The 26447-nt window shown below is 43.7% G+C and overlaps 1 protein-coding gene across 7 annotated transcripts in view; it reads left to right on the top strand.

The window, feature by feature from the left end:
• Window positions 1-26447, top strand: part of glsb (glutaminase b) — a 37959-nt gene that overhangs the window by 5488 nt on the left and 6024 nt on the right. For 2 of the 7 annotated variants that reach the window (XM_077002377.1, XM_077002373.1), the window contains exons 2-14: window positions 5443-5533; window positions 6040-6161; window positions 9351-9480; window positions 9622-9701; window positions 11655-11818; window positions 13360-13418; window positions 16929-16961; window positions 17074-17132; window positions 18003-18069; window positions 18588-18638; window positions 19282-19458; window positions 21178-21309; window positions 22726-22818. In XM_077002377.1, coding sequence (XP_076858492.1) covers window positions 5443-5533; window positions 6040-6161; window positions 9351-9480; window positions 9622-9701; window positions 11655-11818; window positions 13360-13418; window positions 16929-16961; window positions 17074-17132; window positions 18003-18069; window positions 18588-18638; window positions 19282-19458; window positions 21178-21309; window positions 22726-22818 — 1258 coding nt within the window. Of the gene's footprint in view, window positions 1-5436; window positions 5534-6039; window positions 6162-9350; window positions 9481-9621; window positions 9702-11654; window positions 11819-13359; window positions 13419-15177; window positions 15228-16928; window positions 16962-17073; window positions 17133-18002; window positions 18070-18587; window positions 18639-19281; window positions 19459-21177; window positions 21310-22725; window positions 22819-23558; window positions 26029-26447 lie in introns of those variants that run through there. The other 5 variants (XM_077002376.1, XM_077002372.1, XM_077002375.1 and 2 more) reach the window with 4 other exon arrangements.

Raw genomic sequence — 26447 nt, 5'->3', positions numbered from 1 at the left:
GAACATAAAAATACAGTGTGTGTTTGTGTGTGGGGGGGCAAAATAACAGCAAAATAGCCCTGTAACAGCCAGAGAGTGGTGTAATGTATTCATCACACAGGGGTTCATCCTCCTAGACTCATGTTTGTTATGCCACATGATGAACCGACTGCAGGCGCATCTGTGACACAGCTGCCAGGCCCTTGTCAGGGTTTTTGTTGTTGTAATGTTCAGGCATAAACCTCCAGCATTGCTGCTACAACTGCAACGGATCCTGTATCCAGTAGCACATATCTATTCCTTAACTATGTGTGCTTGCTGGACAACACGTGTATTGTGTGTGTGTGTGCATGCGTGTGAGTGCTGGAGGAGGGATATATATATATATATATATATCTCTCTCTCTCTCTCACACACACACACACACACACACACACACTAAAGTGTCAGTTCTCTGGAGGGATACACAAAGAAAAGAACTGCACAACCCCCACCCTGTAGACAAAGGAAGAAAAAAGAAGAAAGGATGAAAATGGAGGATATGAGGGGTCCACCTGAGTATCTGCCTGTGTGTTTTTTCACACACTAGATCAGGGTACCCGCGGGTCCTTAAAAAGTCTTAAAATGTCTTAAATTTAGTTTTCCATATTCAAGGCCTAAAATGTCTTAAAATGTCTGGAATTTTATGAGGAGAGGCAGTAAATTATTATAAGTGTGTGTTGTTCAGTTGTTCTGGCGCAATGTGAACTTTGCCGAATCTAGCGCTAATGCAGAAAATAACCGCTCCAGGGTCCTAGTGCTAGACCCCCCCCCTAGTGCCCCCCCCCCCCGTCAACGATGTGGAACACACCTGCATCCTCAGTAATAGTATTATTTTTTCTTGTGAGAGGTATTAAAAAGGTCTTAAAAGTCATTGAATTTGAGATTTAAAAATGTGCAGATACCCTGCACTAGATGTGCAACATCCCCATGCTCAACAAAACAGGCCAATAGCACCACTGATGGCAAAATGTTCCCTGACGATGATTGGCTGATGTCTATGCAGTCAGAATGTTTTTGTTTACAGATAAGCTTATTTTGTCATATAAGAAAATGTAAGTAAAATTTTCAGACTCAGCGTTCTAAAACTCACTGAAGACTTTATGCTTTAGTTTCATGCAGTTTCATTTTTAGAGTGTAATCTCGGCACTGAATTAATGCAACTGAAAAACGGTGCTACCTCCTTTTTCCTGAATACCTGCATGACGGACCTGAATTTGTTGAGAGCATTTTGTACTGCATTTCCATTTAGTAAGATGTGCCGTAGCAGTATTCTTCATAGAGTTCTAGGTCCCATGCATTCAGAAGAATAAACACTTAACTCCAGTCCAGGCAACCGGCCTAATGCAGCCTGCCCTGCTGTGATGGGAATCCTCACATTTATACAAGGTGGACTGCAGAAACAGGCTGTGCAACATCTGTTATTGACACTTCGGTATACGTTTATGTGTACAGGTGTCATGTCTAAGCTCATGGATAATGCTTAAACCCTTTATAATGTATATTGATACTACCAGCATGAGATGATTAAGGCTGGATATTTGTTCTCTAATGAAGGACTTCTGCTCCACCATAGGAGGTCATTACCCATCTGAACTGTATCATTGTAGAGGCATTGTGCTTGTGTTAGCAGCAAGCCTGCGTAATTGGAAACACAATGTGCATAAATGTAGAGATCCAGTGATTGCATTGTTCTTTTCTATAGAGGTAATGACTAATCGTAACCCTTTAATGACACTGTTTAATGCAAGAGCATGGCCGTTTCTTTCTCTCATGGATTTTCTTTGCTCTCCTACAAAAAGTATCCGTCTGCCTTCATATAAACTTCACATAAACATATACACGTGCCTCACATGGACCTGTTTGGCTCAGACAGCGACTGTATGTGCGCTTTCTGCTCTGCACAAGTTTGCGTGAAATCGATTTTGTCTTATTTGGTGAGCACATGCGAGCACTGCGTTTGTGGAGCAGGTAAATAAACCACGGAAAACGTGATATTGACTGTGCAGAAAGTTCTTGTTCTGGTTGCGGGGAAACTTGAGTGTTTTGTGTTGACCAGCAGGAGGTCATTTAGAGGGGAGGGACCAGCTGGTCGTGAGCAGTACTCATACGGTCATGACTGCAGTGATCAGGACCACATCAAAACACCCATTCCTGCTCCAGCTAACCTGCAAAAATAGGGCCAATTTCCTGGAACAGTTGATGCAGTTTGGTGCCATTAATGTTCACGTAAGGGCCATTAGATGCTCACCCATCCCGTTCTGCTCTAGAATGTTCAGAAGGCGTGAAGGTAGGACTTTGTTCTGCATTTACGTTGACCTGTATGGACGAAGAGAGTCTGTTACCCAAAGGTCATCGGACAGCTGCCAGCTACTGTAGAGCATATATAACCAGCTAGGTTTACTAGCTAGGCTAATAATAAAACAAATACCAATGATGCAGTATGCATTTAATAGCCTGAAATTTAAATTTGGCTAAATAATTCCCCATGCATGAAGAACCACCGTCCTAGTAAGACGGTGTGCAGCAGGTTGTGCTGCAGACCTTCCCATGGCTTAGGCAAGGCCGCTTGCACCGACCTGTGAACTAGTGGCAGGACAGAAGTCAGGTTTGCACAATAACACAGCATGATTTGGAGGCCTGCTAATTTTTGCAGTAATACCCCCTCCCTGTGTGCTGCTCCCGCCCTCTCTGACGTCTGCTGTGGACAGGAGCTTGCTTATCTGCAGTGGGAAAACATCAGCGTTTTCAGCACCCAGACTGCATGTGGTTTTCAAATGTGTTCATATGTCTCTTCTCATGGCAAATCTCATGGCAAAACATATTTATTTAGCAAATATTCAGTAGCAGGTTTAATCACTTTATCATTTCTTCATTGCAAAACATCTTATTATCCATTATCAACAGTATTAGCATGTGTTAGCGAAAGCATTTCATCATTGCAAAGTATGGGAACAGTTTGTCTTACCTGACCCTTCTGGATCGTCACCAGTCGACCCCTCCGACCATCAGTCCCCACCTTGACTTTGCCGAACTTGGGGCCTTTATGCAGTCCTGTGTGTGTGTTTGTGTGTGTGTGGAGGGCATCACCAGCTGCAGCTCTACTGAAATTGTTGACACTTTGTAGTTGATACTGTAGCAAAGCAGCTGATTGCTGTAGATTATTCAACATGCTATAAAATGTGATCACGAGTCAACAGTGACGTTTGGAGGCTTTTAAATTATTTTCATCGTTTTAACACAATCTATTATTTATTACAGTTTTTTTAGTGTTATTTCTGGGATAATTTTACAATTAAACACACACAAATATAAATAGCATTTAAATTACATATGTGTCATTTTGTTACATTATTTCATATTCATTCGTTAAATAGTACATCTCCTGTCTGTGTATTAGACGGTAATAACTTTTGAATTTTAGCTTGTGTTTAATGTCACTCATCCATTATTCTTATTTCTTCCCATCACCCTTCCCATCACTTGGCTGTGTACATTCTGTGTAAGTATCATTTCATATTATTTACTCGCTGCTCACATCCTCCTCTCCCAAGCTGCCCCCACTTTCCTTCTCTGGATTCTTTTCCATTTTATCTTCGTGCTTTTTCCTCTTTAATTATCTCCTGCAGCGTTAATCACCAGCAGTCTGAGAGTTTGGTTTTATAACTGCCACTGGGGCGGGGACAGCACTGCATGCACACTTGTGTTGTGCGTGCTTGCTTTGGGGAACGCCAGGCACGTGCCGCTCCGATGGCCTGTGTGTGGCTAGGGCATTTGAACAGAGTGCCTTTGAGTGGAGCGTGTGAATGTGCTTGGACAGCTCCGTGAGTGTGACGTCCACCGGTGGCCGCTGGTCCCCAGGCTGTCCGCTGGTCCCCAGGCTGTCCGCTGGTTCTGTGCCACAGAAGCTCACCCGCGGCTTGGCAGATACCAACGCCTAAGCCTTACAAATGTGATAATGCACAGTTAGGTGACCTTCTGCCTTTATTATATCGGTGCATATGTGGCTGTGTGGAGCGCAGCCAAGGTAAGGATACAAGATGTCTGTAGACAGGCACATTAGAATAAAACAATGACAAGATGTCTGTAGACAGGCACATTAGAATAAAACAATGACAAGATGTCTGTAGACAGGCATATTAGAATAAAACAATGACAAGATGTCTGTAGACAGGCATATTAGAATAAAACAATGACTGTGCGACTAACTTGCAGAATATCAGATTTAATTTGAGATTGTTCATATGGTTCACAACACATAAATGCAAATGCCCTCCATTAAAAGCAGGAAGTCTGCATTTTAACATCGTTGTGTGTGTGTGTGTGTGTGTGTGTGTGTGTGTGTGTGTGTGTGTGTGTGTGTGTGTGTGTGTGTGTGTGTGTGTGTGTGTCGTGTGTGTGTGTGTGTGTGACTTCAGGACCAGTGTGCTGGAGCCAAAAATTGTCCTGTTGCTTAGAGACAGCTCTTTCGATATCCTGCCCTGTCTGACAGTCTATTTTTAGGACATAAAAATCTCAGTCAGCAGCAAATATTTCTCCTGTGTATTTTTCATTATTTTTAATTGCTGGATGATCCTGCAGTCATACACACCTTTAAGTGTGAATCGTGCCTTCACAGCACACCACCAGCTCACAGCTCTCTCCACGTTGCCTCTATACCCAACCTCACCAGAAATCTTGTTTTCAGTTCCATCTCGCATGCTTCCTCTATGCTGGCCAGGGGTCAGTGTTCCCAAATAACCATCTTGTATACTGGCTCTCCCCTCTGCGTGACTAACCCTTCTTCCGGCGTCGCTCACGAAGAGGTTTGAGCAGTAATCTCTGCCCTTTCGCTGTGTGGTGTGTGTCCTCGAGACCAGCGGTCGTGCAGGGGCGTAGTGCACTGTAAGCTACAACGTCTCAATCTTAACTTGTTATGCTCTGTATACTCAATCATCAGCCATACAGCAAAGACGCGTCAGGCATGTATGAGTTTACTACATCCCAGACTGGACTCGCGTAAATGGGAAATTAATTACACAAACACAAGGTTTTGCATGACATTTATGTGTATCACAGTTCCTTTACACAAAGACATGTTGACGAAAAGTGCCCACTTGTGTGAGGTTAAGATGTTAAGCTCAAAGTGGGAAAAGAAAGCGGCTCCTCAGACGCACACCACAGCGGGTCAGGGCAGGCCCTTCCTGCTGGTCAGATGCATTATTAACACCTGACCCCTCCGGCTGTCCGATATCCTCTTATTGTTGTTCGTGGCACTGTGACACACCTCTGCATTTATGTCTCAACTGGGCTCATTGGTAGATCAGTAAAGGTGCTGTAGACAAACGTATGACTCACTACTGTGAATTTGGGCGTGTCTGTGTGTGTGTGTTTGGGTGTGTGTGTGTGGGTGTATGTCTGTGGGTGTATGTACTACAGGAGAAGAAAGGCAGGTATCATGCCTAGCCTGGAAGACCTGCTCTTCTACACCATTGCTGAAGGCCAGGAGAGGATCCCTGCCCACAAATTTATAACAGTAAGCGACAACATCCATAATGTAAAAACAAACACACACACCCTGCTCAGGTTCAGATACACAGGAAGCTGTCTGCCATCTTTGTTAAAGACAGTGGTTAGCTTAGCTGAGTTCAGCTCAGACAGGTGTTGGACAGTACACATTGTTCTTGGAGTACACAAACACATGGAGCAAAACAAGTGTTTTGCTTCATATGGATGGTTCAGCATTAGCAGTGCAGGTCAGGCCCACGGTTTGACTACTGCTTGTTATCTTAACAGTCTCATTTACATCTGTGTACACAACGTTGCATCACACTATCACCATCCAGTGCAAAAGGACAGTCCACAATACTGTATTGTGATGTATTAAATGTTTTTTATTTATATTTTTTTTCAAAATGTCACAACTGTGTGTGTGTGTGTGTGTGTGTGTGTGTGTGTGTGTGTGTGTGTGTGTGTGTGTGTGTGTGTGTGTGTGTGTGTGTGTGTGTGTGTGTGTGTGTGTGTGTGTGTGTGTGTTTGCAGGCTCTAAAGGCCACTGGATTGCGAACAGGAGACCCTCGGCTGAAAGAATGCATGGACATGCTCAAAGTGACACTCAAGTCCACATCGGACGGGGTGATGCTGGACCGACACCTGTTCAAGAAGTAAGCTGGCAGCACTGGTAACCCACACCCACTCCTTTAGTGGACTCAGCACAGACTTAAAGTAAAGCAGGAAGATTTGAAAGATCGCAGTTGCAGTAGCCTCAGCCAGGAAGTCTGACTCCTCTGTTATGTAGACCAGAGAAGACCTAGTTACCATAGTGATGCAAGGGAAGATTTACCTTATGTGAATGTTGTTAACTAAATTGAAGCGATGTAATCTTATTTGATTAAAGGAGAGGACTGATCTCTGTGCTTAATGCAGGTAAAGCAAGCCTCACTGTTTTGCGCCTAATCTGTACTTACCTGTGGCCAGTGTTGTTTAGGATACGCTATGTTACTGTTACACATAACAAGAGCTCAGAGTTTCGTCACGTGCACGGGATGCTATCAGTGAGCACCCCCTCCCCCGGAGTGTTAGATTAACAGTGCTGGTTTGAGCATTAGGTCAAACGTGCACACACTGCTGTATGTGCACGCTGTAATAAACGGTGCACAAACATCACACACGCACACGTATGTAGCGTGAGAGCTGTGATCACTGACCGGCATTCTGTGACCAGCATGACTTCTTATTTATAGGCTGTGTTTGTGTCCGGGGAATCGTTTAGTTCTGCCTGAGCAAACCCAGCAACTAGTGCCGAGCTGATCTCAGCTAAGGTGGTGTTGCTTATGCTCCACACTTTGACCTGCCTATTGGTGGTGAGGAGTATATGGTTGGGGTTGATTGGACTAGCTGGATCGGTGCAGTGGCAGCTTGTGAGATTGATCATTTATGGGGTAGACATGTAGGTGACCTTGAGAGAGAAATGGGGGGGGGGGGGGGGGTGTAGGTGTTGGGGTAGGCTGAGGGAATGGAGTGATGGAGAAATACTGTGAGAAACAACGGTGAAAGGAGGTGACTGTGTGACGGGGCATTGCTTGATGCTGGGGTCGAAAATTGGAGACAGGCAGAGCAGAGGAGACAAGAAGGGCATAGAGGGTGTGTGTGTGTGTGTGTGAGTGTGTGCACGTACGCATGCTTCGATTGCACGTGCTTGCCTGCATGTACACAGACTGGGAGGCTGTACGAGGGAGGCCATCTGCTCCGTACTCTTTAGCTTCTCCATCCTCCCAGAGGCCCGAGCAGCTTAGCACAAGCGTGGAGTAACTCCACACACATCCACATTCATTCCCTGCCTATTTTTGACACACTCACTTGCAGAGAAAGGCAGAGGCAGGTCCGGACTCTGCTCCTACACAGTGTGGAAGAATATTCCTTGGTCACGTTGGAGATTTGCCAGAGAAAGGCCCTTGGTTGATTCAAGTTTGCTGGCTCCAAAAATAGATGCTGGTTCAGGCCCTGGTTTTCTGCTCCTGATTTTAACCGGACAAGCTCTAAAATGTTGGTTTATTTCTGCTGGTACGTGAGGCTCCTGTTCAAGGTAGAAGACAAATATTTGAGGCTGGGAGTTAATAAAAAAAAAAACAAAAAAAAGTAAAATGCTAGTGGTCCTGTTTGCATTTCTCTGTCCTCAGGAGAGGGATGAGCATGATGTGCCTGAAGCCTCCAATATTGCTGCAGGCTTCCAATCCATCATGTCATTTTTAGACCAGAGAAAACTCTCATGTTTATTTGCACTTCTGCTGAGATATTCGAGGAAGAAAGACGACTAAAAAAAGTATGGGATCACTGGAAAAAAGTATGGAATCACTCAAATTGGAGGTAGAAATTAAGGACACACCCAGTCAATGTCCTTTTCCTAAATGGACACCTGCCTCAGATTAGATCTGCTCGTTAGTCTGCAGTTAATAACACCTGCAGTCATGACACCTTGGAGGGCTGCTGGACGAAGTGGAGTGGCAAGAACCACGGCTCCAACAAGAGAAATGTCTCTTGAAACAAAAGAGAGGATTGTGAAACTTCATGAAGAAGGTAACTTCACGCATGGTTGCTAAAGATGTGGGCTGTTCACAGTCAGCCCGAGATATGGACCAAATACAAGCAGCATGGAATGGTTGTTAAAGCCAAGCGTACTGGTAGACCAAGAAAGACCTTAAAGCATCAAGACAAAGAACTTAAGGCCATTTGTCTTGAAAACCGAAAAAGTACAACTAAACAGATGAAGCATAAATGTGAAGAAGCTTGAGCCAATATATGTGACCGAACCGTAAGAAATTGCCTAAAGGAAATGGGATTTCAATACAGGAAAGCTAAAAGAAAACCATCATTGACAGCTAAACAGATAAGAACAAGACTGATAATGGGATGAGGAGAGGCAATCATGGACTGTGGATGACTGGATCAAAGTTATATTCAGTGATGAGTCAAGAATCTGCATTGGACAAGGTGATAATGCTGGAACTTTTATTTGGTGCCGTTCCAGTGAGAATTATAAAGAGCACTGCCTGAAGAAAACAACCAAATTTCCACAGTCCTTGATGATCTGCATGTCAGGCAAAGGCACTGGGTTAATTCTTCTATCAATGCACAAGTTTACATTGACATTTTTGCCAGTTATCTCATCCCTTCAATTGAACAGATGTTTGGAGACGATCAAATTATTTTCCAAGATTACAATGCATCGTGCCATAGGGCAAAACAGTGAAGGCATTCCTTGGAGAAAGACACATTCAGTCGATGTCATGGCCTGCAAATAGTCCAGATCTCAAACCAATTGAAATCCTGTTGTGGAAATTGAAAAAAAATGGTCCACAAAAAAACTCCAACCTGTAAAGCTGATCTGGCAACTGCTATCAAAGAGATTTGGCACCAAATTGATGAAGAATACTGTGTCACTCAAGTCCATACCTCAGAGACTGCAAGCCGTTATAAAAGCCAAAGGTGGTGCAACTAGTGATGTATTTTGAATGTTCTTTTGTTTATCTGTTTTTTCATGATTCCATATTTTCCCCTCTGCTTGCTCAATAAAAGTAACATTTACTTTGTTTCCACAATGTTTTTTTTTAGTTCGTTTAGTGTTTCTGAAAGCCAACAAGTTGCACTTTGGAATGACCTTATTGTTGCATCATGTTTTTGATCTGAGTTTGTTCTACAGAGTAAAATGTCTGAATGAGTGCTCATCCCAGACTGGTGATCCCATACTTTTTGCCAGGGGTTGTATTTGTGGTGTGCTTTCTGAGATTTGAGCGAGTAGTTTGAGGAGGCAGAAGCTTTGCAGTCTTCTCACTGGACCTTCTGCTTTTCCGCAGGTGTGTCCAGAGCAACATAGTGCTGCTGACCCAAGCATTCCGCAAGAAGTTCGTCATCCCCGATTTCATGTCTTTCGCTGCCCACATTGACAAACTTTATGAGAAAGCCAAAAACATGCCTGGAGGTCAGGTAGGGGACACAGTGACCTCTCCCTCGCACGCTGCACTCCTGTGCTCTGGTCCTCTTTGCCTTGCATGGTAATCACCATGTCACGGTAATGGCTGTGATCACAAGGTCACGTGACCTCCTGCTGTGTTTCTTTCTCCTCAGGTCGCTGACTACATCCCCCAGCTTGCTAAGTTTAGCCCAGACCTGTGGGGCGTGGCCCTGTGCACAGTGGATGGTCAAAGGTGAGAACTCATTTGTAGCGTTTCCTACCTACTCTAGACAAACCTTCACTTTCTTCACTAGTAATGTCCAATTTTTGTCTGCAGTCTTAGCTAACACTTGGTGTGAAAACTCTTGCTGCTGTCAGACTTTGTTAGCATGTGCAGACTTAGCCAGCTAGCTCCATGCTCCTGTTATGCAGTGACACTACAGAACAAAGCCATGTCATGATGGGATATTGCAGGATTCTGGATTCCTCCCAGAATTACCCCCACAGCTAGAACCTTCCTTACTGGCTGTTGTAAAGGCCATCTTTACCCCTCGAGCTTATCCTGCCTGTTGTCCACACCCTTCCGTACGCAATGGTTTTTAAATCCAGCCTTGCCATTCATGGAAATGTGACTCTGTACCGAAAGCAGTTGCTGATTGATGTTTTGAGTCACCCATCACCTTAGTTATGGGACTAATGGATATAGATTAGATAAGTGCTCCTCTCCTCTCTGGGTTAGACCAGCCCTTGGGGTTATGCTTGCAAAATGGTCTCTGGATTCTCCAGTGAGTGTTTGATAACAGGACCATAAAACCTTAAGTACTGTGATTTTACACGGCATTCCATGCTGCACGTTTAGATTCTGTCTTTTCAGTCACACGAGGTAATAAAGATGTGAGATAATAAAGCGTTTATTTTTAAGATTGTTGGCTGTCACAACCACCTGCTTTATAACTGCTTGTTAAGGAATTATGACTAAAGTCATTGATCAGTAACAAAGCTAAAAAAAAAACACTGCCGCCTAATGTTTTTCTTTTGTTGAATTGATCATTCACTAAGTTCTACTACTGTCCCCTGGACTTAACTTCTGTGTCAAAAGCCAACATTTCACTGATGTAGATACATGTAGAAAACAAAAAAAGAAAAGATTAATTCTCAACAGTCCAGATGTATATTATTTCAACATCTCAAATTGTACTTTTCTTTAAGTTGCAAGCTACTGCTTTATGCACGATTAAGTGTGCTATTTAGTTTTGGAATGTTTTGATCATGGGTGGAATGGTCTAGTATAAAAACCTCACATGGGTTTCTGTTCCTGCTGCTGCTTGCGTGGAGGGTAGCAGCACCTGCCTCTCTGCCTGGTTGAGCATGCTGTAATGGTCCTGGCAACAAGCAGCGTTTCTCTCTCTGACCATATGGACATGCAGCATAAACCACATATCCCAGCAACCTGACGACGCACCAGGGCGGCCCTGCTTTATGGCTCATGGTCCGTGTGCGTTTGGTTGGCTTCAGGCCAGTGCCTGGTGACCTTGGAATGAAGCCAAACCTAGAGAGGAGTCTGGTATTGATCCCAGTTTTGTTGCTCAAGGTGCTGTTGGCATGCTGATGATGTCTGGACTATGACGTTTACACCCATGATGTTAATGTGTTTATCCGCTCATTCACCGTCCTTATTATTCCTATTATCTACTTCCTGTTATTTACACGTGCACTTTGAACTTTGCCCTAAATCACACTCATAAATACTGATAAATTAACAGTATGTTTTAGGGTGTTTTTATGGGTCAGTTCTTACTCCAGTTTTGATGATTCAGTGTTGGCACGTTGGTCATGTGTAAAAAAGATTTGATTATTACATATCCTGAGATTTAATTCAAAGTAATTATTAAAAGTTTCTCTAATACTTATTATTAATGTAGATAATAGCGATTCTGCTACACTTCTACATTTTTTTATTAAAGACTTCAGAAAGGCACGTGTGGTTTGATAGTTTTGTAAAAGGGTTAACCATATGTGTAATGTGTGTTAACAGCGCTGTGTGAACTTTCGCCCGACCTCTCTCTCTCTCTCTCTCTCTCTCTCTCTCTCTCTCTCTCTCTCTCTCTCTCTCTCTCTCTCTCTCTCTCTCTCTCTCTCTCTCTCTCTCTCTCTCTCTCTCTCTCTCTCTCTCTCTCTCTCTCTCTCTCTCTCTCTCTCTCTACAGACACACGGTGGGTGACACTAAGGTGCCGTTCTGTCTGCAGTCGTGCGTGAAGCCCCTAAAATACGCCATCGCCGTGCACGACCACGGCACGGAGCACGTGCACCACTTCATCGGCAAGGAGCCTAGCGGCCTGCGTTTCAACAAGCTCTTTCTGGACGAGGACGGTGAGGATTAACCAGTCTGAGTCTTCCTGTGTCACCCGCCCACCACTGGGTGGAACTCACCGTAGCCGTTAGCTGATTGGCTGGCAATCTAATATCTGAATGAACCTCTGCTCCAGGATATGATTTCATTCACCCTTTATCTTTTGGCATCAGCTGTATTAAGAATGATTATTACGTGTTTAATAATTTAAAATGAAAGAATGTAACATTGTAATATTCCCTACTGGAATTGCAGAAAGCTTATAGGGAAGCACATGACACAGATCGAGCAGATCCAGCTGACTCTGTGGGTTCGGATCAAACAGCCTCTTGTTAATAACCACTCCCACACAGTGACTCCCAGAAGATCCGTATTGTCTGCTACTATCGGTTTTGTCCTGCAGATCTTCCTCTACCTGTAAGTCTCTGCAGTGTTCATATATCATAGGCTCATAGGATGCCTGTAGCCTTTTGGACCATGTGGGTTGCCGTCTTTCATCTGGTTCAGTACCAGAAGGTTCTGTGATGGCAATGTGCCCTGCATGAAATTAGCTCTGGGGCCTTTACTGCTCTGAAACCCACGCCGCCTGCTGTTCCTGTTGCCACGGCGACCCGATGAATCTTTAATATCCCCGGGGAGTCGGTCCATAACTTTGGTGGACGGTGAATGTTGGAACACGACACACTGGGCTGTGGAGACTGTGTCCAAGAATCACGACGCTGCTCCAAAAATGGATGCATATCAGTTCCTTACGCAGCAGATGATGATGATGATGATGATGATACGTCCTGTGCTACAATATGCCCTTTATTATTGCACTGTTCATGCAGAACCAGTAGTGGTTTTTTTAAGGCTGAAGGTTCATTTTTAAGTTCAGATTCAGTTTTAAGTGAAGATTAAGCTTCCCCTTAGACTTTTCCCTGCAGAAGATTTGATCTGTAGAATTGTTTTTACACTGAATCCCATAATTTCGCAGTGATGAAACACATACAGACACAGACCATGCTTACACATGATATGCATAGACAGAATTCTCACGTTATTACCATAGCAATGCAGTGATTAGCCTCTGATCTGGCACAACAAAAGGAAATGTCTGCTTCTAGAAACCAGAAGCGATTAGTGACAGGAAGTGATGTAATGGATGAGGAATTGTGATACTATCAACAGAGAAAGGAAGCTAACGTGAACAGTAATTTCACACTCGTGCCTGACCTGCTTTCTTCGGCCTTGGCCTTATAATAGAAGTGTTTGTCTGCTCCTGGCCACACCATTGCCCACATTAACTAGTACACACCACAGGCACATTTCACATCAGCATGAGTTGGCCTCAGTCCAGCCTGCTCGGAGTCACCTACAGCATGTAGCACTTTTGTGTTTATTGCTGAACAACAGAACAAATTGAGATAAATGCATTTGTTTACTTCAGAAATGTACTCCAGAAATCAATCAGTAATGATTGATGGCAGAGTCTCACCCATCAGCTCACTGTTTCTGTTTCTACCATGTAGTCCTGAGTTTATATAGATTATTATGGTAACAAACAAACGTTTGTCCACAGATAAACCCCATAATCCAATGGTGAATGCTGGTGCGATTGTGTGTACCTCTCTGATAAAGGTAAGCATATACCTGGTTTCTGTCTTGATTTGTGTTTTGTGCTAAGGCTTAGCAGAAGTTTGTCCTAACTGAACTCACAAATTAAGACGCTGAAATGTCCAGAATTATTTGACAGGATTTTAATAGACATGATGCCATATTTTGGCATTAAATGATCCATCACTGAGTAAGTTCTGCTAGAGAGTCACTCGGGTGATTGGAACTGTGTACCAGGGCAGTTATGACTGTGCAACTCAGACAGATTTGGGGGGTGTTAGAGAGGGTGGGCTCTAGAGTATTTTATGCTGTGTTCTATGGTGTGTATGTTTTATGTGAATCGTGTGTAAAGATTTACATTTTTGGTATGCTGGCCTGGTGCAGCTTGACCCTCAATGACCTGCATGTTGTGGGTGTGTAAATGAAGGTTAAGTCATCTGAGGACACATACGTGCATCACAAAGTGATTCCCTTGTGTACCTCTGTTTCTTTGTACACTCTCCACACTATAACATTTGTCACTAAAGGCCTCCACTCCCATACTAAACCAAACTGATGTGGAAGTCATACAGTGGACCATTACTATGACTGTCTGCAATGAATTCTTAAGTGAAATTCATTTCAACTTCCTGTTCCTGCCTAGTCTACTGTTTCACCATCTCTACTGATTCCACTGACTGCAGTAATTGGTTGAGCAGGTTTGGTTGAATTTCAGCATATCCACTGGCTGAGTGATAGCACTTAAGTATTGCACTTAAGTATTTTAAATGTTTCAGTATTGGCTCGTGCGTGCGTGTGTGTGTGCAAATTCAAGGTGGGAGTGGATGGGGGTGGGCTGTGCACACGCGTGCGTGTGTGTGTGTGTGTGTGTGTGTGTGTGTGTATGTGCGCGCGCATATGTGCAGGTTTTGCATACTGTCTTACAGAAGCTACATGGGGCAAATTTACTTTAGATAGTGGAGTAGGTAAGAGGGAATGTCTGCCCGATGTGTTGATTAATACCTTCATACTGATATATAAATGTGTGTTTATAGCCAACTCGATAGACATGAATGATTGATTGAATGAGGAGTGAGTAAAATATTTAGTCTGTGCTGTAGTCCTCTGAACACACACATTCTTTCAACTGCCTGAATACAAAGACACACACTGTCTCTACTGCCTGAATCCACACACACACACACACACACACAAACACACACCCACACACACCCCTACTGCCTACTCCACCTCATCGTAGGCCAACAGGAAGTATTTTCATACCATTATCTATGGACTCACACTGTAAAGGTAAAAGCAACATTTCATTTTGTTTTGTGCACATTTAGTCCTCAGGCAGCAACCCCACCTCAGCCTGACTGAATGTGCCCTCCTCATACCGGGTTGAAATCATTTCACACTCTCCCACTCATTGTTCATCGTGCAAAATGCCACCAGTGTTGTAGTCTCTTAGACTGTTTCACATTGCTCACTGTGAACGAATGAACGTTGACTGTGTCTCTCTCTGTCTGTCTCTCTCTGTCTCTGTCTCTCACACACACGTGCCCGCACACGCACAGACACACTGTTTCATCTGTGTGTGCGCGCATGGGTGTGTATTTTACTCACAGCACTGCACTCTGTAGCAGCTGCTGGTGTTTCTGTAGGATCCTTTTCTACCAAGTTAACGCATGACCATTTCCCCCGTTCTGCCGTGAGGGTTCTTGCAGGCTGCCGTGTGCATTATGGTGATGAAGGCTTTCTCTGTATGCTTTTTTTCTTTATGTTGTTGCATATTTTACAGACATAGGAACTGTGGGATTTTTTGACTGCTGCAGCAGGTCAATGACGTTGGTAATTTTTCCTTTCCATTTATCCACCCCTCCCCTCTCACTGAAACAAGCCGGGACACACTGAGCTCTCATGTGCTGGTTAACTCACCATAATTCACAAAATACAGTACCCACCCCCCCTCCAACAGCCTTTTACCATAGTCCTTATAGACAAGAAGAAGAAACACAGGCAAACCACTCACACTCCTTCACTTTCATTCACTTTAGGTGTAGAACACCACGATGAGAGAAACATACACTACTCTGAAACACACACCAGCCTAAACAGTACTTAAGATAAACATTGAAGAGAAAGCCAAGAGGGGAACACCAGAGCTTTAGACGATGGGAGTGCTTCGGTAGCCCTAAAGGGTCACAGCACTGTACTGTGCGATGCAAGGGTTCTAGCTCACAGCCCTAAAGGGTCACAGCACTGTACTGTGTGGTGCAAGGGTCCCAGCTCACAGCTCTTCAGTACTGTGTCCCCCACGCCTCCCAAAACGTCCACACCTCTCATGTAGACTAGTCCACCTCCTTAATGTCCTTGTACAGCAGTCCCTTAGCACCGCCCCCCATAGCTCCTTGTCCTGAAGTCCACTTTTACTACCAACCCCTCCACTCCCCTAATAGGGCTGCACTATGCTATACTGTATACTAGCATAGTGTATATAGTATACCAGTATACTGTTTCAACTATGATATTACAAAAGTCACATAGCAAGCAAACAAGTACTTGAAAAACAAACAAAAACCTTGTAGTGTGAACATGCATTGATCAGTCTCAGGTAAATGCTCTGTGATCACTTTGACGAATCACAGGCATTTATACAGAGATCTGACAAGAAACAAGTATAATAATATTTTTATTACAATGACATTTTATCTTAAAGCCATGAATTCTCAGGCATTCTCCTTCTGTGTCTTGGCTTATCTCAATATATAATTATAAACGATCATTCATATTGTGTAGCCCTGCTGCCCATGTTTCCTAGCAACATGACTACAGGTCATAGGCTAACAAATACTGATCCATGGAATGCTACAATGAGAAAGGTCACACGTTAGCACGAGTATATGTGTACATTGAGTCAACCATCTGCAAAATCAAGAACAGCACACACACAAGATACACACACACACACACACACACACACACACACACACACACACACTTACACAGCTGACAAACAACTCTTTTTGACATCATGCACTTTATTTAAACCCGACCTCCGTTTTTGGCATCCAGATGATCATGTAACAATTTAGCTGAGGCAATTTACCTGTAGCAGTTCATCATCTTGTCGTTTTGGTAGAGTATAACAGTGCATCCATGTAGCTCATTTAAAACCAGCAGTGCACTACTATAGCTAATATTTGAATAACAGTACCTGATTGTAGCTTTTAGGATTCCAAATATGGTTTCATCTTACCATAGCCTCCTGATTTTATGCCTAACATAATAACACTGTTTTATTGCTTAAGTTTTTTTTTTGTTAGAATTGTGATCTGCAAATATAGCTATATTTTGATTTGAATGCATTTCGATTTGTACTGTAACAATATAAGAAAACTGCATTTCTTATAGATGTTATGTGATTTTGTTTGTGTATGGCACTCATTAGTATTGCTAATAAACATTTTTGCCCTCAAATGGTTAATGAGTTGTGTTGTTTAGAGATGCTCTGTCATATGGTTTATTTTTCTCCCTTTATCGTCCTTTCAGCAAAAGGCCGGCAATGCTGAGAAGTTTGACTATGTGAGTGTAACACCATTACATCATAATCCGCTCCACAGGCTTATCGGCTTGAGTCATTTTCATCCTGCTGACTTCTTTTGTGTGTTTGTTTATCTGCTGTGTAATCGGGCAGGTGATGAACCACCTGCAGGCGATGGCAGGCAATGAGTATGTGGGCTTCAGCAATGCCACGTAAGTCAAGCTGCATCCGGCATCAGGTTCATTATTCACCAAGCAAGTCGCATTTGACCTCTCTGCTCCTCTTTAATATTTAATGGGTTGGTTTCCCAGATTAGTCCAATGCCCAGATTCTGTCCTGAATCAGCCCCTGGCATTTTAATTTAGATCAAGTCTATGCTTGCAAAAATGCACAGTGAGTCTGACCAACACATTCAGAGAGGTTGTGCAGTTGATGTGAGGTGGAGAATGGTGGAGAATGTGTAGTAGGTAGGATAGAAGCAAAGAGACGCTGAGAGACAGAGATACTGGGGCTACTGGGATAACACAGTACCACTTTATCAATTACTTTTGTCTAACAACTTTTCCCTTTATCAAAGTATTAAGTTGTGTAATACATTATAGTTTGAATTCTTGTAATCACCTGATAGTTTTACTGATTTAACCAGTTAACTACTGGTTGTAATCATCATATTGTCTAATGTACAGAGGTGTCAATTCCAGGTTCAGAAAGTAAAAGTCCTTACCAGGATTTTGCTCAAGCTTGCTAGATTTTCTAATTAGTGCAGTCCAGGCAAAATTAGTGGAATCAACACAATCCAGGAAGCCTGAGCAAAATCCTGGTGAGGACTTTTACTTTCTGAACCTGGAATTGACACCTCTACTAATGTATTTAAAAGTAGCCTACATTAAAGTAAAGTGTTACAAGTAATGAGTAACAAGTAATTCCATTGCAGTTTGAGAGTAATTAATACATTGTAATATCCAATAGATAATTTATTGTATTATTGATTAGCTTAGACCCAATTAGCACTGAGCTTTAACAAGCATGTGGATTTCTGGATGGTGCAAATGTTAACATTTTGTTTATTTTACTTTACCCAGGTTCCAGTCTGAGCGTGAATCGGGTGACAGGAACTTTGCTATTGGCTACTACCTAAAGGAGAAGAAGGTGAAGATCTGGAGTGTGACTCTCTGTCTCTCCTTTATCTTCAACAACACTCTCGCCATCTCCTTTATCTTCAGCAATGCTCTCTGTCTCTCCTTTATCTTCAACAATGCTCTCGCCATCTGCTTTATCTCTGCATTTTTACTTTGAAAACATTGATATATGCAGTAGTGTGACATTCCGTTCAAGTTTCTAATTGGTGTGTGTGTGTGTGTGTGTGTGTGTGTGTGTGTGTGTGTGTGTGTGTGTGTGTGTGTGTGTGTGTGTGTGTGTGTGTGTGTGTGTGTGTGTGTGTGTGTGTGTGTGTGTGTGTGTGTTCGTGTGTGTTCGTGTGTGTTCGTGTGTGTTCGTGTGTGTTCGTGTGTGTGTTCGTGTGTGTTCGTGTGTGTTCGTGTGTGTTCGTGTGTGTGTGTGTGTGTGTGTTCGTGTGTGTGTGTGTTCGTGTGTGTGTGTGTTCGTGTGTGTGTGTGTGTGTGTGTGTGTGTGTGTGTGTGTGTGTGTGTGTGTGTGTGTGCGTGCAGTGTTTTCCTGAGGGCACAGATATGACTTCGATCCTGGACTTTTACTTTCAGGTGAGAGCAGTGAGTGGTGCCACCACATCTGTGTAAACTCACAATTTACTCTCATGTCTGTTTCCCACAATGCAACAGTTGTAGTACGATACAACCCAAGAATTCACAAACCAGTTTTGTCAGAACTTCTTTAACTGTGCTAAACTGCTGATTCACTATCAGTTCTGAGCCTTAAGGATGAGGGTATACAGGTAGGAGGGAGATAATCGCTTACCGCTTTTCCTCTGAGACATCTGATACCAGGGACTCTGCTGATGGGATCTGTATTTTTATTGCAACAGTCTTGGCTCAGACATGACCACGTGCTGACAACCTCCTGAGTCCGCTCCATCCCGTGCCCCAGTGGGAATGCGTAATGGGATAGCCACACCGATCACACACACTCACACGGGGTGCTATTACTTCACTGGAGCCCTACTGTGCATGCCATGAATGCTGGATGAGTTTAGAGTGGTCGTCCGGCTTGTCCTCTTAGTTTTGTGTTAGCGGCCAAATCTCCAGCGGAAACAACCACGAGGACTGCTCATATTAGCACTTTAAGGACAATGTTCTTTAGGATTGAGGTGCAGTAGATGTTGTTACTGTATTCAGTACCATGAGTTTGTTTGTTTCTGTGCATGTGTGTGTGTGTGTGTGTGTGTAGCTGTGCTCCATCGAGGTGACGTGTGAGAGTGCCAGTGTCATGGCAGCCACCCTGGCTAACGGCGGTTTCTGTCCAATCACGGGCGAACGTGTGCTGAGTCCTGAATCCGTGCGTGACACGTTGAGTCTCATGCATTCCTGTGGCATGTATGACTTCTCCGGCCAGTTCGCCTTCCATGTATGTCCCCCACGAACTCACACACACACACACACCCCTCTCACATTAGCATAGTGTAGTATATCCTTACTGTTATCTAGCAATCTGTTTTTATCTCTAATTACTCATTTACATTTTTACATTGCATTTTTACTCATTTTGTATTTTTCTTTTTCTTTCTTTTGCTTGTTATTATACCACCTTTGTCTTTTCCTGTGTCATTGTTACAAGCCTTGCTTTCATGAAGGCTGTCAAATGAAAAGACTAATAAGCACAAATAGAATAACAATGACAACAATCTTCATAAACTAACAGCATTAAAAAGTTGCACAGTTCCATTTAAAAACACTATAGCTCTTTCACAGCAACAAAAATGTTATCAGTCATCTGTAACATGACGAAGTCCTTTGAGGGCTTTTAAATATTTACATGTTTTTGTTTTCGACATAGTGCCCAGATGGCAAGCCTTGGCAGAGTTCTGCCGTACCTTTGTCTTCCCCCTCTCCCTCACACACCACACACACTGAAGACATGCACTCTCCACACCAATTCACACACCACAACACACAACAAAGACATGCACTCTCCACACCGATTCACACACCACACACTCACTGTTGGCAGACCAGCAGTCGGACCAAAACAATGCAGTTCACACCGGTGTTTGTGTGTGTGTCCCCAGAAACTAAAAAGGAGACATTGTAGTTGGTAAGATGCACTCTTTTAAACTCAAGTGACAGGAAACAGAGCTACATTTATAAAGCTGCCTGCGGACTCTAAGAGGGTCCATGTTCCTGATTTCTGAAACAGTGTTTCATTTTTTTCCCAAGAAACAGAGGCTGACTCTTCCTCTCCCATCATGAGTAGTGTTGGCAACTGAACGTAATTAAGTTATTAGCCCCAAGTGCTTTTACCATAGTTCCAGTTTGGTCCTTGCACCAGTTAGGTTTTTAGTCACAAATTATTTTTAGGTGGCGGAGAATTGAAGTTTGTGGTCATTTGGCCTCCAGAACATTCCTCTTTAGTGTCCATCTATAGTCTTAGTGAGACCCTCTTTCCTTGATAGCACTTTTCCACACTACACGTGACATACTGGAGCAAAAAAAAAAGCCCTTGATAAAAAACCATAAATTCTGAAAACATTTGAATTCAGGGTGCACATATAAATATAATAAACATATTTTTTGGCAGAAAGCTAAATCATTGTTGATCTGTTGACCATTTCATGCATGTGAGGTTGATGGGAAGGGTCCTGCAGAGTTAGCTTTGGCACATTTATTCGTGCGTTTATGACGACTAGATTCCTGGAAGAAGTCAGTCCACACTGTCACAATGACGGTATATACCAGGGGTGCCCATTACGTCAGTCGATCGTGAAGGAATTTGGGTAGATCGCATGACATTAAAAAGTAGTGGATGAATGACAGGCTATTGTCCATCTGCACTAACGGTTGTATATATACACCGCCCCGGTAACAATTTTCGCCCCGGTAACCCCCCGGTCAACAAATTACGTTCGCCCCCCGTCAACAATTTACACGCAAGCTGAAAACTTGTTGGCACCCCTGGTATACACAATACTGTCAGCAATAGTGTCACGTCCTTGACCACACCTTCATTACAGATAATTCAAATGCAGAAATGACTCTTTAAACATGTTAAGGCTGCTGATTATTATTACTGAGAAAGCATTAGTGATTAAGGAGCTACTGAGTCCTTGTGTGTGATTGTGTGTCTCAGGTGGGACTGCCAGCCAAGTCCGGTGTGTCGGGGGGCATCCTGCTGGTGGTGCCCAATGTGATGGGCATTATGTGTTGGTCTCCTCCACTGGATAAACTGGGCAACAGCGTCCGCGGTATCCAGTTCTGCACGGTGTGTGACCACCTTTCACACCTCAACATCATCATTACGTCACTAATGTAAAGTAAAGTAAGCTAATTAGTAAAAATTAGCTTACTTTACTAATCTAGTTGATTCTCTAGCTATCTGGTTTCTTATCAGGCTGGTAAATTCTTTCATTTAATGTGCCCAAGCTCATGTGGGTATGACCAAGTGCAGGGTGATAAAACGATTTTGATATGTTTCGCGATAAGGTTTTCCTCGATTACAATGATAAGCTTGGGCAATAGAATACAATAAACATTCATTTCCATTTCCTGCCTTAAGTAGCTCCGTTGTGTTAAATGGGATTTTTATCATGGTTTTTAAGCCTTAGTTTCTGTATAAAAACCTAGCTAACTAGCTACATTTAAAGAGCATGTAGCTTACCTGTGATATGAAGTGATAAGCGATTTTATCACGGGTGAGCTAAATGATGCAATATGTCTCAAAACGATTCCACAAAATAGACTAGAACTAACCTAGTAAGACGAAGGGAATGACACTAGGGTTTTAACTAGAGGTTTTAACTAGGTTTTTATACAGTATATCATTGCGTAGAACGGGACTGAATAAGTAAAGCTCTTTAAGCATAGATAGCTAGGTAATTATGTCTGAAGACGATATCAAAACCTTTACACTGTATAACAACTCTTGTGAATAACAATCTGCAGGGTTTTACCCAAAAATAAGAGTTGTGTTATAGTGTTCATGTCTCACTTAAAGTATAAAGGAAATAGTGATTTGATTTATATTGTGATATATATCAATATATATCGACTGATATGAAAAAATATTGTGATTAGATTTTCCCCGTATCGCCCAACCCTATGTCTCATGTGTGATAGACTGGGGCCAAGTCAACTTTTCATTCTCGACTCCCTGCGAGTTTAATTTGTGCTGCAGTGATTTTTATGAGCACAGTGAGAGAGGAGAAGAGTTCTCCCCTTCACCTTTGCCGATCTTCTGATCCTTCAGTATACACACTCATCGACAACTGTAGACAAGATGCAGTTTTAGTGGTTTACGAGTGCGTAAAAGACACTTTAATTTTAGAACAGCAAACCTCTTGGCTCAGTAGTAATGAAAAGATGATGATGCACATGGTAATCTTAGAGCAGTGTGCTCACTCTTAATGGCATGGTGGAGACAGTTGTTTTCTAAAATGTAATAGTGTTACTGAAACGTCTTTCTTTCTGAGATGTTCATTAAGTGAGTTTAGTCTGTTTTGGAGAGTTTGAAGTAGTTAAGAAAACTTAAATGGACATGTAATGCCTATGAAAATATTGCCATCCTCTAAAGTGTGAGCTGTTACATGAAGTGCATGTGCACAAGAACATTAGCGTGTGACTGCGTGCGATGCGGGTCATTTCCCTGCTGACGTCTTGTCCTGTTCTCTCCCGGGTGCAGGATCTGGTGTCTCTATTCAACTTCCACAATTACGACAACCTGCGGCACTTCGCCAAGAAGCTGGACCCTCGGCGGGAGGGCGGGGACCAGCGGGTGAGTCTCTTCGCTCCGCCCGCCCACCTCCCCCTCCCTGCATGCCCCATCACCGAGCTGCACAGCGTGCTGTGCGAATGAGCGCTGTACGCGCCGGCCCCCTTCCCCTCCGCGCCGATGGACTGGGTGGAGGCATGCGCGGGTGGAGCCCCTTCTCACACACCTTCATCTTGCAAACCGAACGGGAGGGGGGGGGCTTAACACCGCGGTGTGCTACTTTGAGACAGTGCTGCCGATTTAACCCGTGACTCCAAACTGCTTTCAGCAGCCGTCTAACTCCTCTGACTTCACAGCTACTCACTGATGAGCTGGTCCCATCATAGCACTGTGAAATACCACAGGTCCAGTGTCAGGGGTGTGTGTAGTGGTTACAGTTCCCCTTTGTAAATCTCAGATGATTTTGGTTTTTTACAGTTTTTCGTATGTCTAACAGCAGCTACATTTGTGAGTTCTGACATGCATGATCCCTGGTTCAGGAGGCGAATGGTTTATGTTTATAGGGCAGGCATCCGCCACACCCGTGTTTGTTTACATATAAGCGTGCCATCTGTCCTGTCGTTTTGTTTTTGTTTTTTTCCTTTCTTCCAGTTCATTATATTTAATACTGTGAATAATCTAAGCACAGACACACAGAAGCACACATATATACCGTTGAGAAAGCACACACACGTATGCACAGACACGCATCGGCTCCGGTAGCAAACAAAACTCTAACGTGTTCTCCGTGTTGCTCAACACAGCAGCACACCTTTGGACCGATGGATTACGAGAGCCTTCAGCAAGAACTGGCTCTGAAAGACACTCTCTGGAAAAAAGTCTCACCTACCGAGTCCAACGACGACACTTCCACCACTGTAGTCTATAGGATGGATAGTGTCGGAGAACGCACCTAAAAGGACCTGCTTCAGTGGGGAAGGGGGGGTCACACTGCTTGTTTATTTTGTTTCAGTGTTATTTCTTTTTGTTCTGTGAAGCTTGAAGCTTTTTGTCATATTTGTGTTATTGTGTAGCAGTAGCATCGTTTCTGCCATTCCATGTGAGGGACCTCACCCATCCCCCTCTTCCTCACCACCAGGCGAGGAAGACGTGGGTGTAGCTGTCGCTGATCACCGCCACTCTGTCTCGGTCCCTGACCCTCTGGGTCTCTCGCTGCAGGGAACCAAAAGCAAATGGAGGTTTTTGCTTCATGACTAAGGCAGTGTGTTGGAAAAGGAGTGTGGCGATCGCACTGAACTGCGCACTGACGGGCCAAGCGGCATTTAATTAAGTGTTTGTGTGTCCGTTCTTTTGTCTACCAGTGTTACAGTGATGAGTCCATTCTGTTACGAGGGGTTGCGAGTGGAGGGCAGATCGCTCTTGTCCGCACCTTTAGCTGGGTTTGCACAGCCCCTTTTGGTCAGTGCATGAGGACAAACGTCCTCCGTGACGTCAGTGGTATTTCGCCAGCATCAAACACGCGCACATGCACACACTCCTCTGGGACTCTCCAAAGAGAGAGTATTGATCAGTGTGATATGCGGCGTGTATGTAGGAGACGCGGTGACGTAGGTTTGCATGACCTTCAGCCAACACGTCTGCATGCTGCTTTTCATAAATCCTCCACAACCCCCAGCTGCTGCTGCAACAGTTACACAGAACAAAGACACGATAAATACTTCAGAACTGACGCTGCTATAGTGCCGTTAAAATCTTTTGCTAGGTCACCTAATCTGGTTTTCACGGTGGGTACTGGTGAGAGCTTGACCTTGAAGGTGCTCCTGCTCGCTCACGACGCTGAACAGAAACCAGCGCTTGACCACCAGGTTTGTTGCCCTGATCACCAGGTCCTAACTAGCTATCGGTTGCACTTTTCATCATCTGTGATGCCCTTTTGCAGGGCGTCGTGTGTGCAGTTGAGAGGCTGAGGGGTTCTGATCTGCAGCCAGCTCAGATGGCCCGGGAGCTCACACGTGGCCAGCGTCCCCTTTGTTACAAATGACGGGCCTGAATAGAGACCAGGCCTGAATAGTGACCAGGCCCGGTGGGCACACATCTGTATTTCAGCTGTGTGCTCACACCTTGCACCGCTCGGCTGTTTCCTGGTCCTGCCGTACTGCTGAGCTAAAGCAGTACGGGAGCTGTAGTCTACACGCATCGTCACACCATCACGCCTGGTGTCCCACGTCCTTCTTTACGGGCCAAGGACGCAGAGTTTTTGGGTTGGCTTCAACATATTTGGTGAGCTCTCCAGCCAGGAGCATAGTGAACTCCTGTGTTTAATGATGGTGAACAACCTCTGTGGTTACTGCAGCTCATACTGTCGTCACCATGGAAACAGTTCCTGCTCGAGCCTTTAGGTGCAGTTCCCCACCATTGCAGGAATAGCTCTAATGTCAAGTAGCTCTTTTCCAGGAGAGCTGGAAAAAAAATTTTTTTGGCTTTTTCTGTTAGTCCTCCAAAGGTTGAAGTAGGAGAATGACCAGCAGACAGGACACCTAGTTCTTCTGTCTGGAAAGCAAAATAAATAACTAAACAGATGTGTTACTTTCTTGCAGCAGCAATGAAATTCCTGTTTCTGTTATTACTAGGGTCAGATATTAGAGGTTAGAAGTTACAGGTTAGGGTTTCTTTAACCACCTTTAACTAAGCAAACCGCAACCATCAGGCTGCCATTATAATGTTACTTTGTTTTTTGTGTTTATATGTTTCTTGTTTGTTCTTCACTTTATGTTCTATGCATGTTTGTGTATGACAATGTTTTATATGTTGGTTATATTGTATATTTCCATAATTTTACGTGTTTGTAAGTTGTGCAGGACCAGGGTTTTGTCCCGTCAGCATTGTCCATGTAAACGGAGGATCTGTCACCTGTCTGGAACACCTGTCTGGTGTTTTCACCGTCGTTCTGCCAGAGACCACACTGGAGCACCAGGCAGGTTTCAGAACAGGTGGTGAGAACGTTCATGAAGGCAGGACACATGGATTACTTCAGCAATGAAGGGAATTGCAGTGTTTTTCTGTATTTCTATTGTGACTGCTCCTGTTTGGACTGTAAAATAGTATCTTCGGGTAATGAGGCCTCAACACACATCTGCAGTATTTATTTATGAATTCTTTCATTTGTTTCAGTTAGTATGTAATAGTGCTTTAATGTTTTCAGCAGTGAAACCCCACCCACCCACCCCCATCACTTTCATTGTCTTGTTAATAATGGACATGTTTGTATTGTTTAATAAATGTTTTTAATTCCATACCTTTTGTTGACCCATTTTTAATTTCGTTTGTCATGTTTGTTTGTCTTTTTGTTTCATCTCTGAATCGTCTGCAAAAAGTGTCTTCTAGCCTCTACACATCACCATTCACTAACAGCGGTTTTCTCTTCCTGCTCTCCCAATGGCAGGGCAGTGAGGACATATTTTGCTGCCAAAGCAAGATGCAGACACGAAGCAGACACACTATTTGCCATTGCTATAAATCATCGTGTTATCAAATAAATTGAATAAATAAAGGGGTGGGGGGAAGGGGGGGTGAGCATGTGTGTGCGTGCGTGTGCATTTTTGCTTGCTCATCTCCTCAACTCCATATGTGGATCATCTGCTGATGAGATGCTGTTTTGCTGGTTCTGTTTGAACTATGCTCACCTGGTAGAA

The sequence above is a fragment of the Brachyhypopomus gauderio genome, chromosome 4 (genome assembly GCF_052324685.1).
Source record: "Brachyhypopomus gauderio isolate BG-103 chromosome 4, BGAUD_0.2, whole genome shotgun sequence".
NCBI classification, from domain to species: Eukaryota; Metazoa; Chordata; class Actinopteri; order Gymnotiformes; family Hypopomidae; genus Brachyhypopomus; species Brachyhypopomus gauderio.
This window is presented reverse-complemented; position numbering and strand designations above follow the sequence as displayed.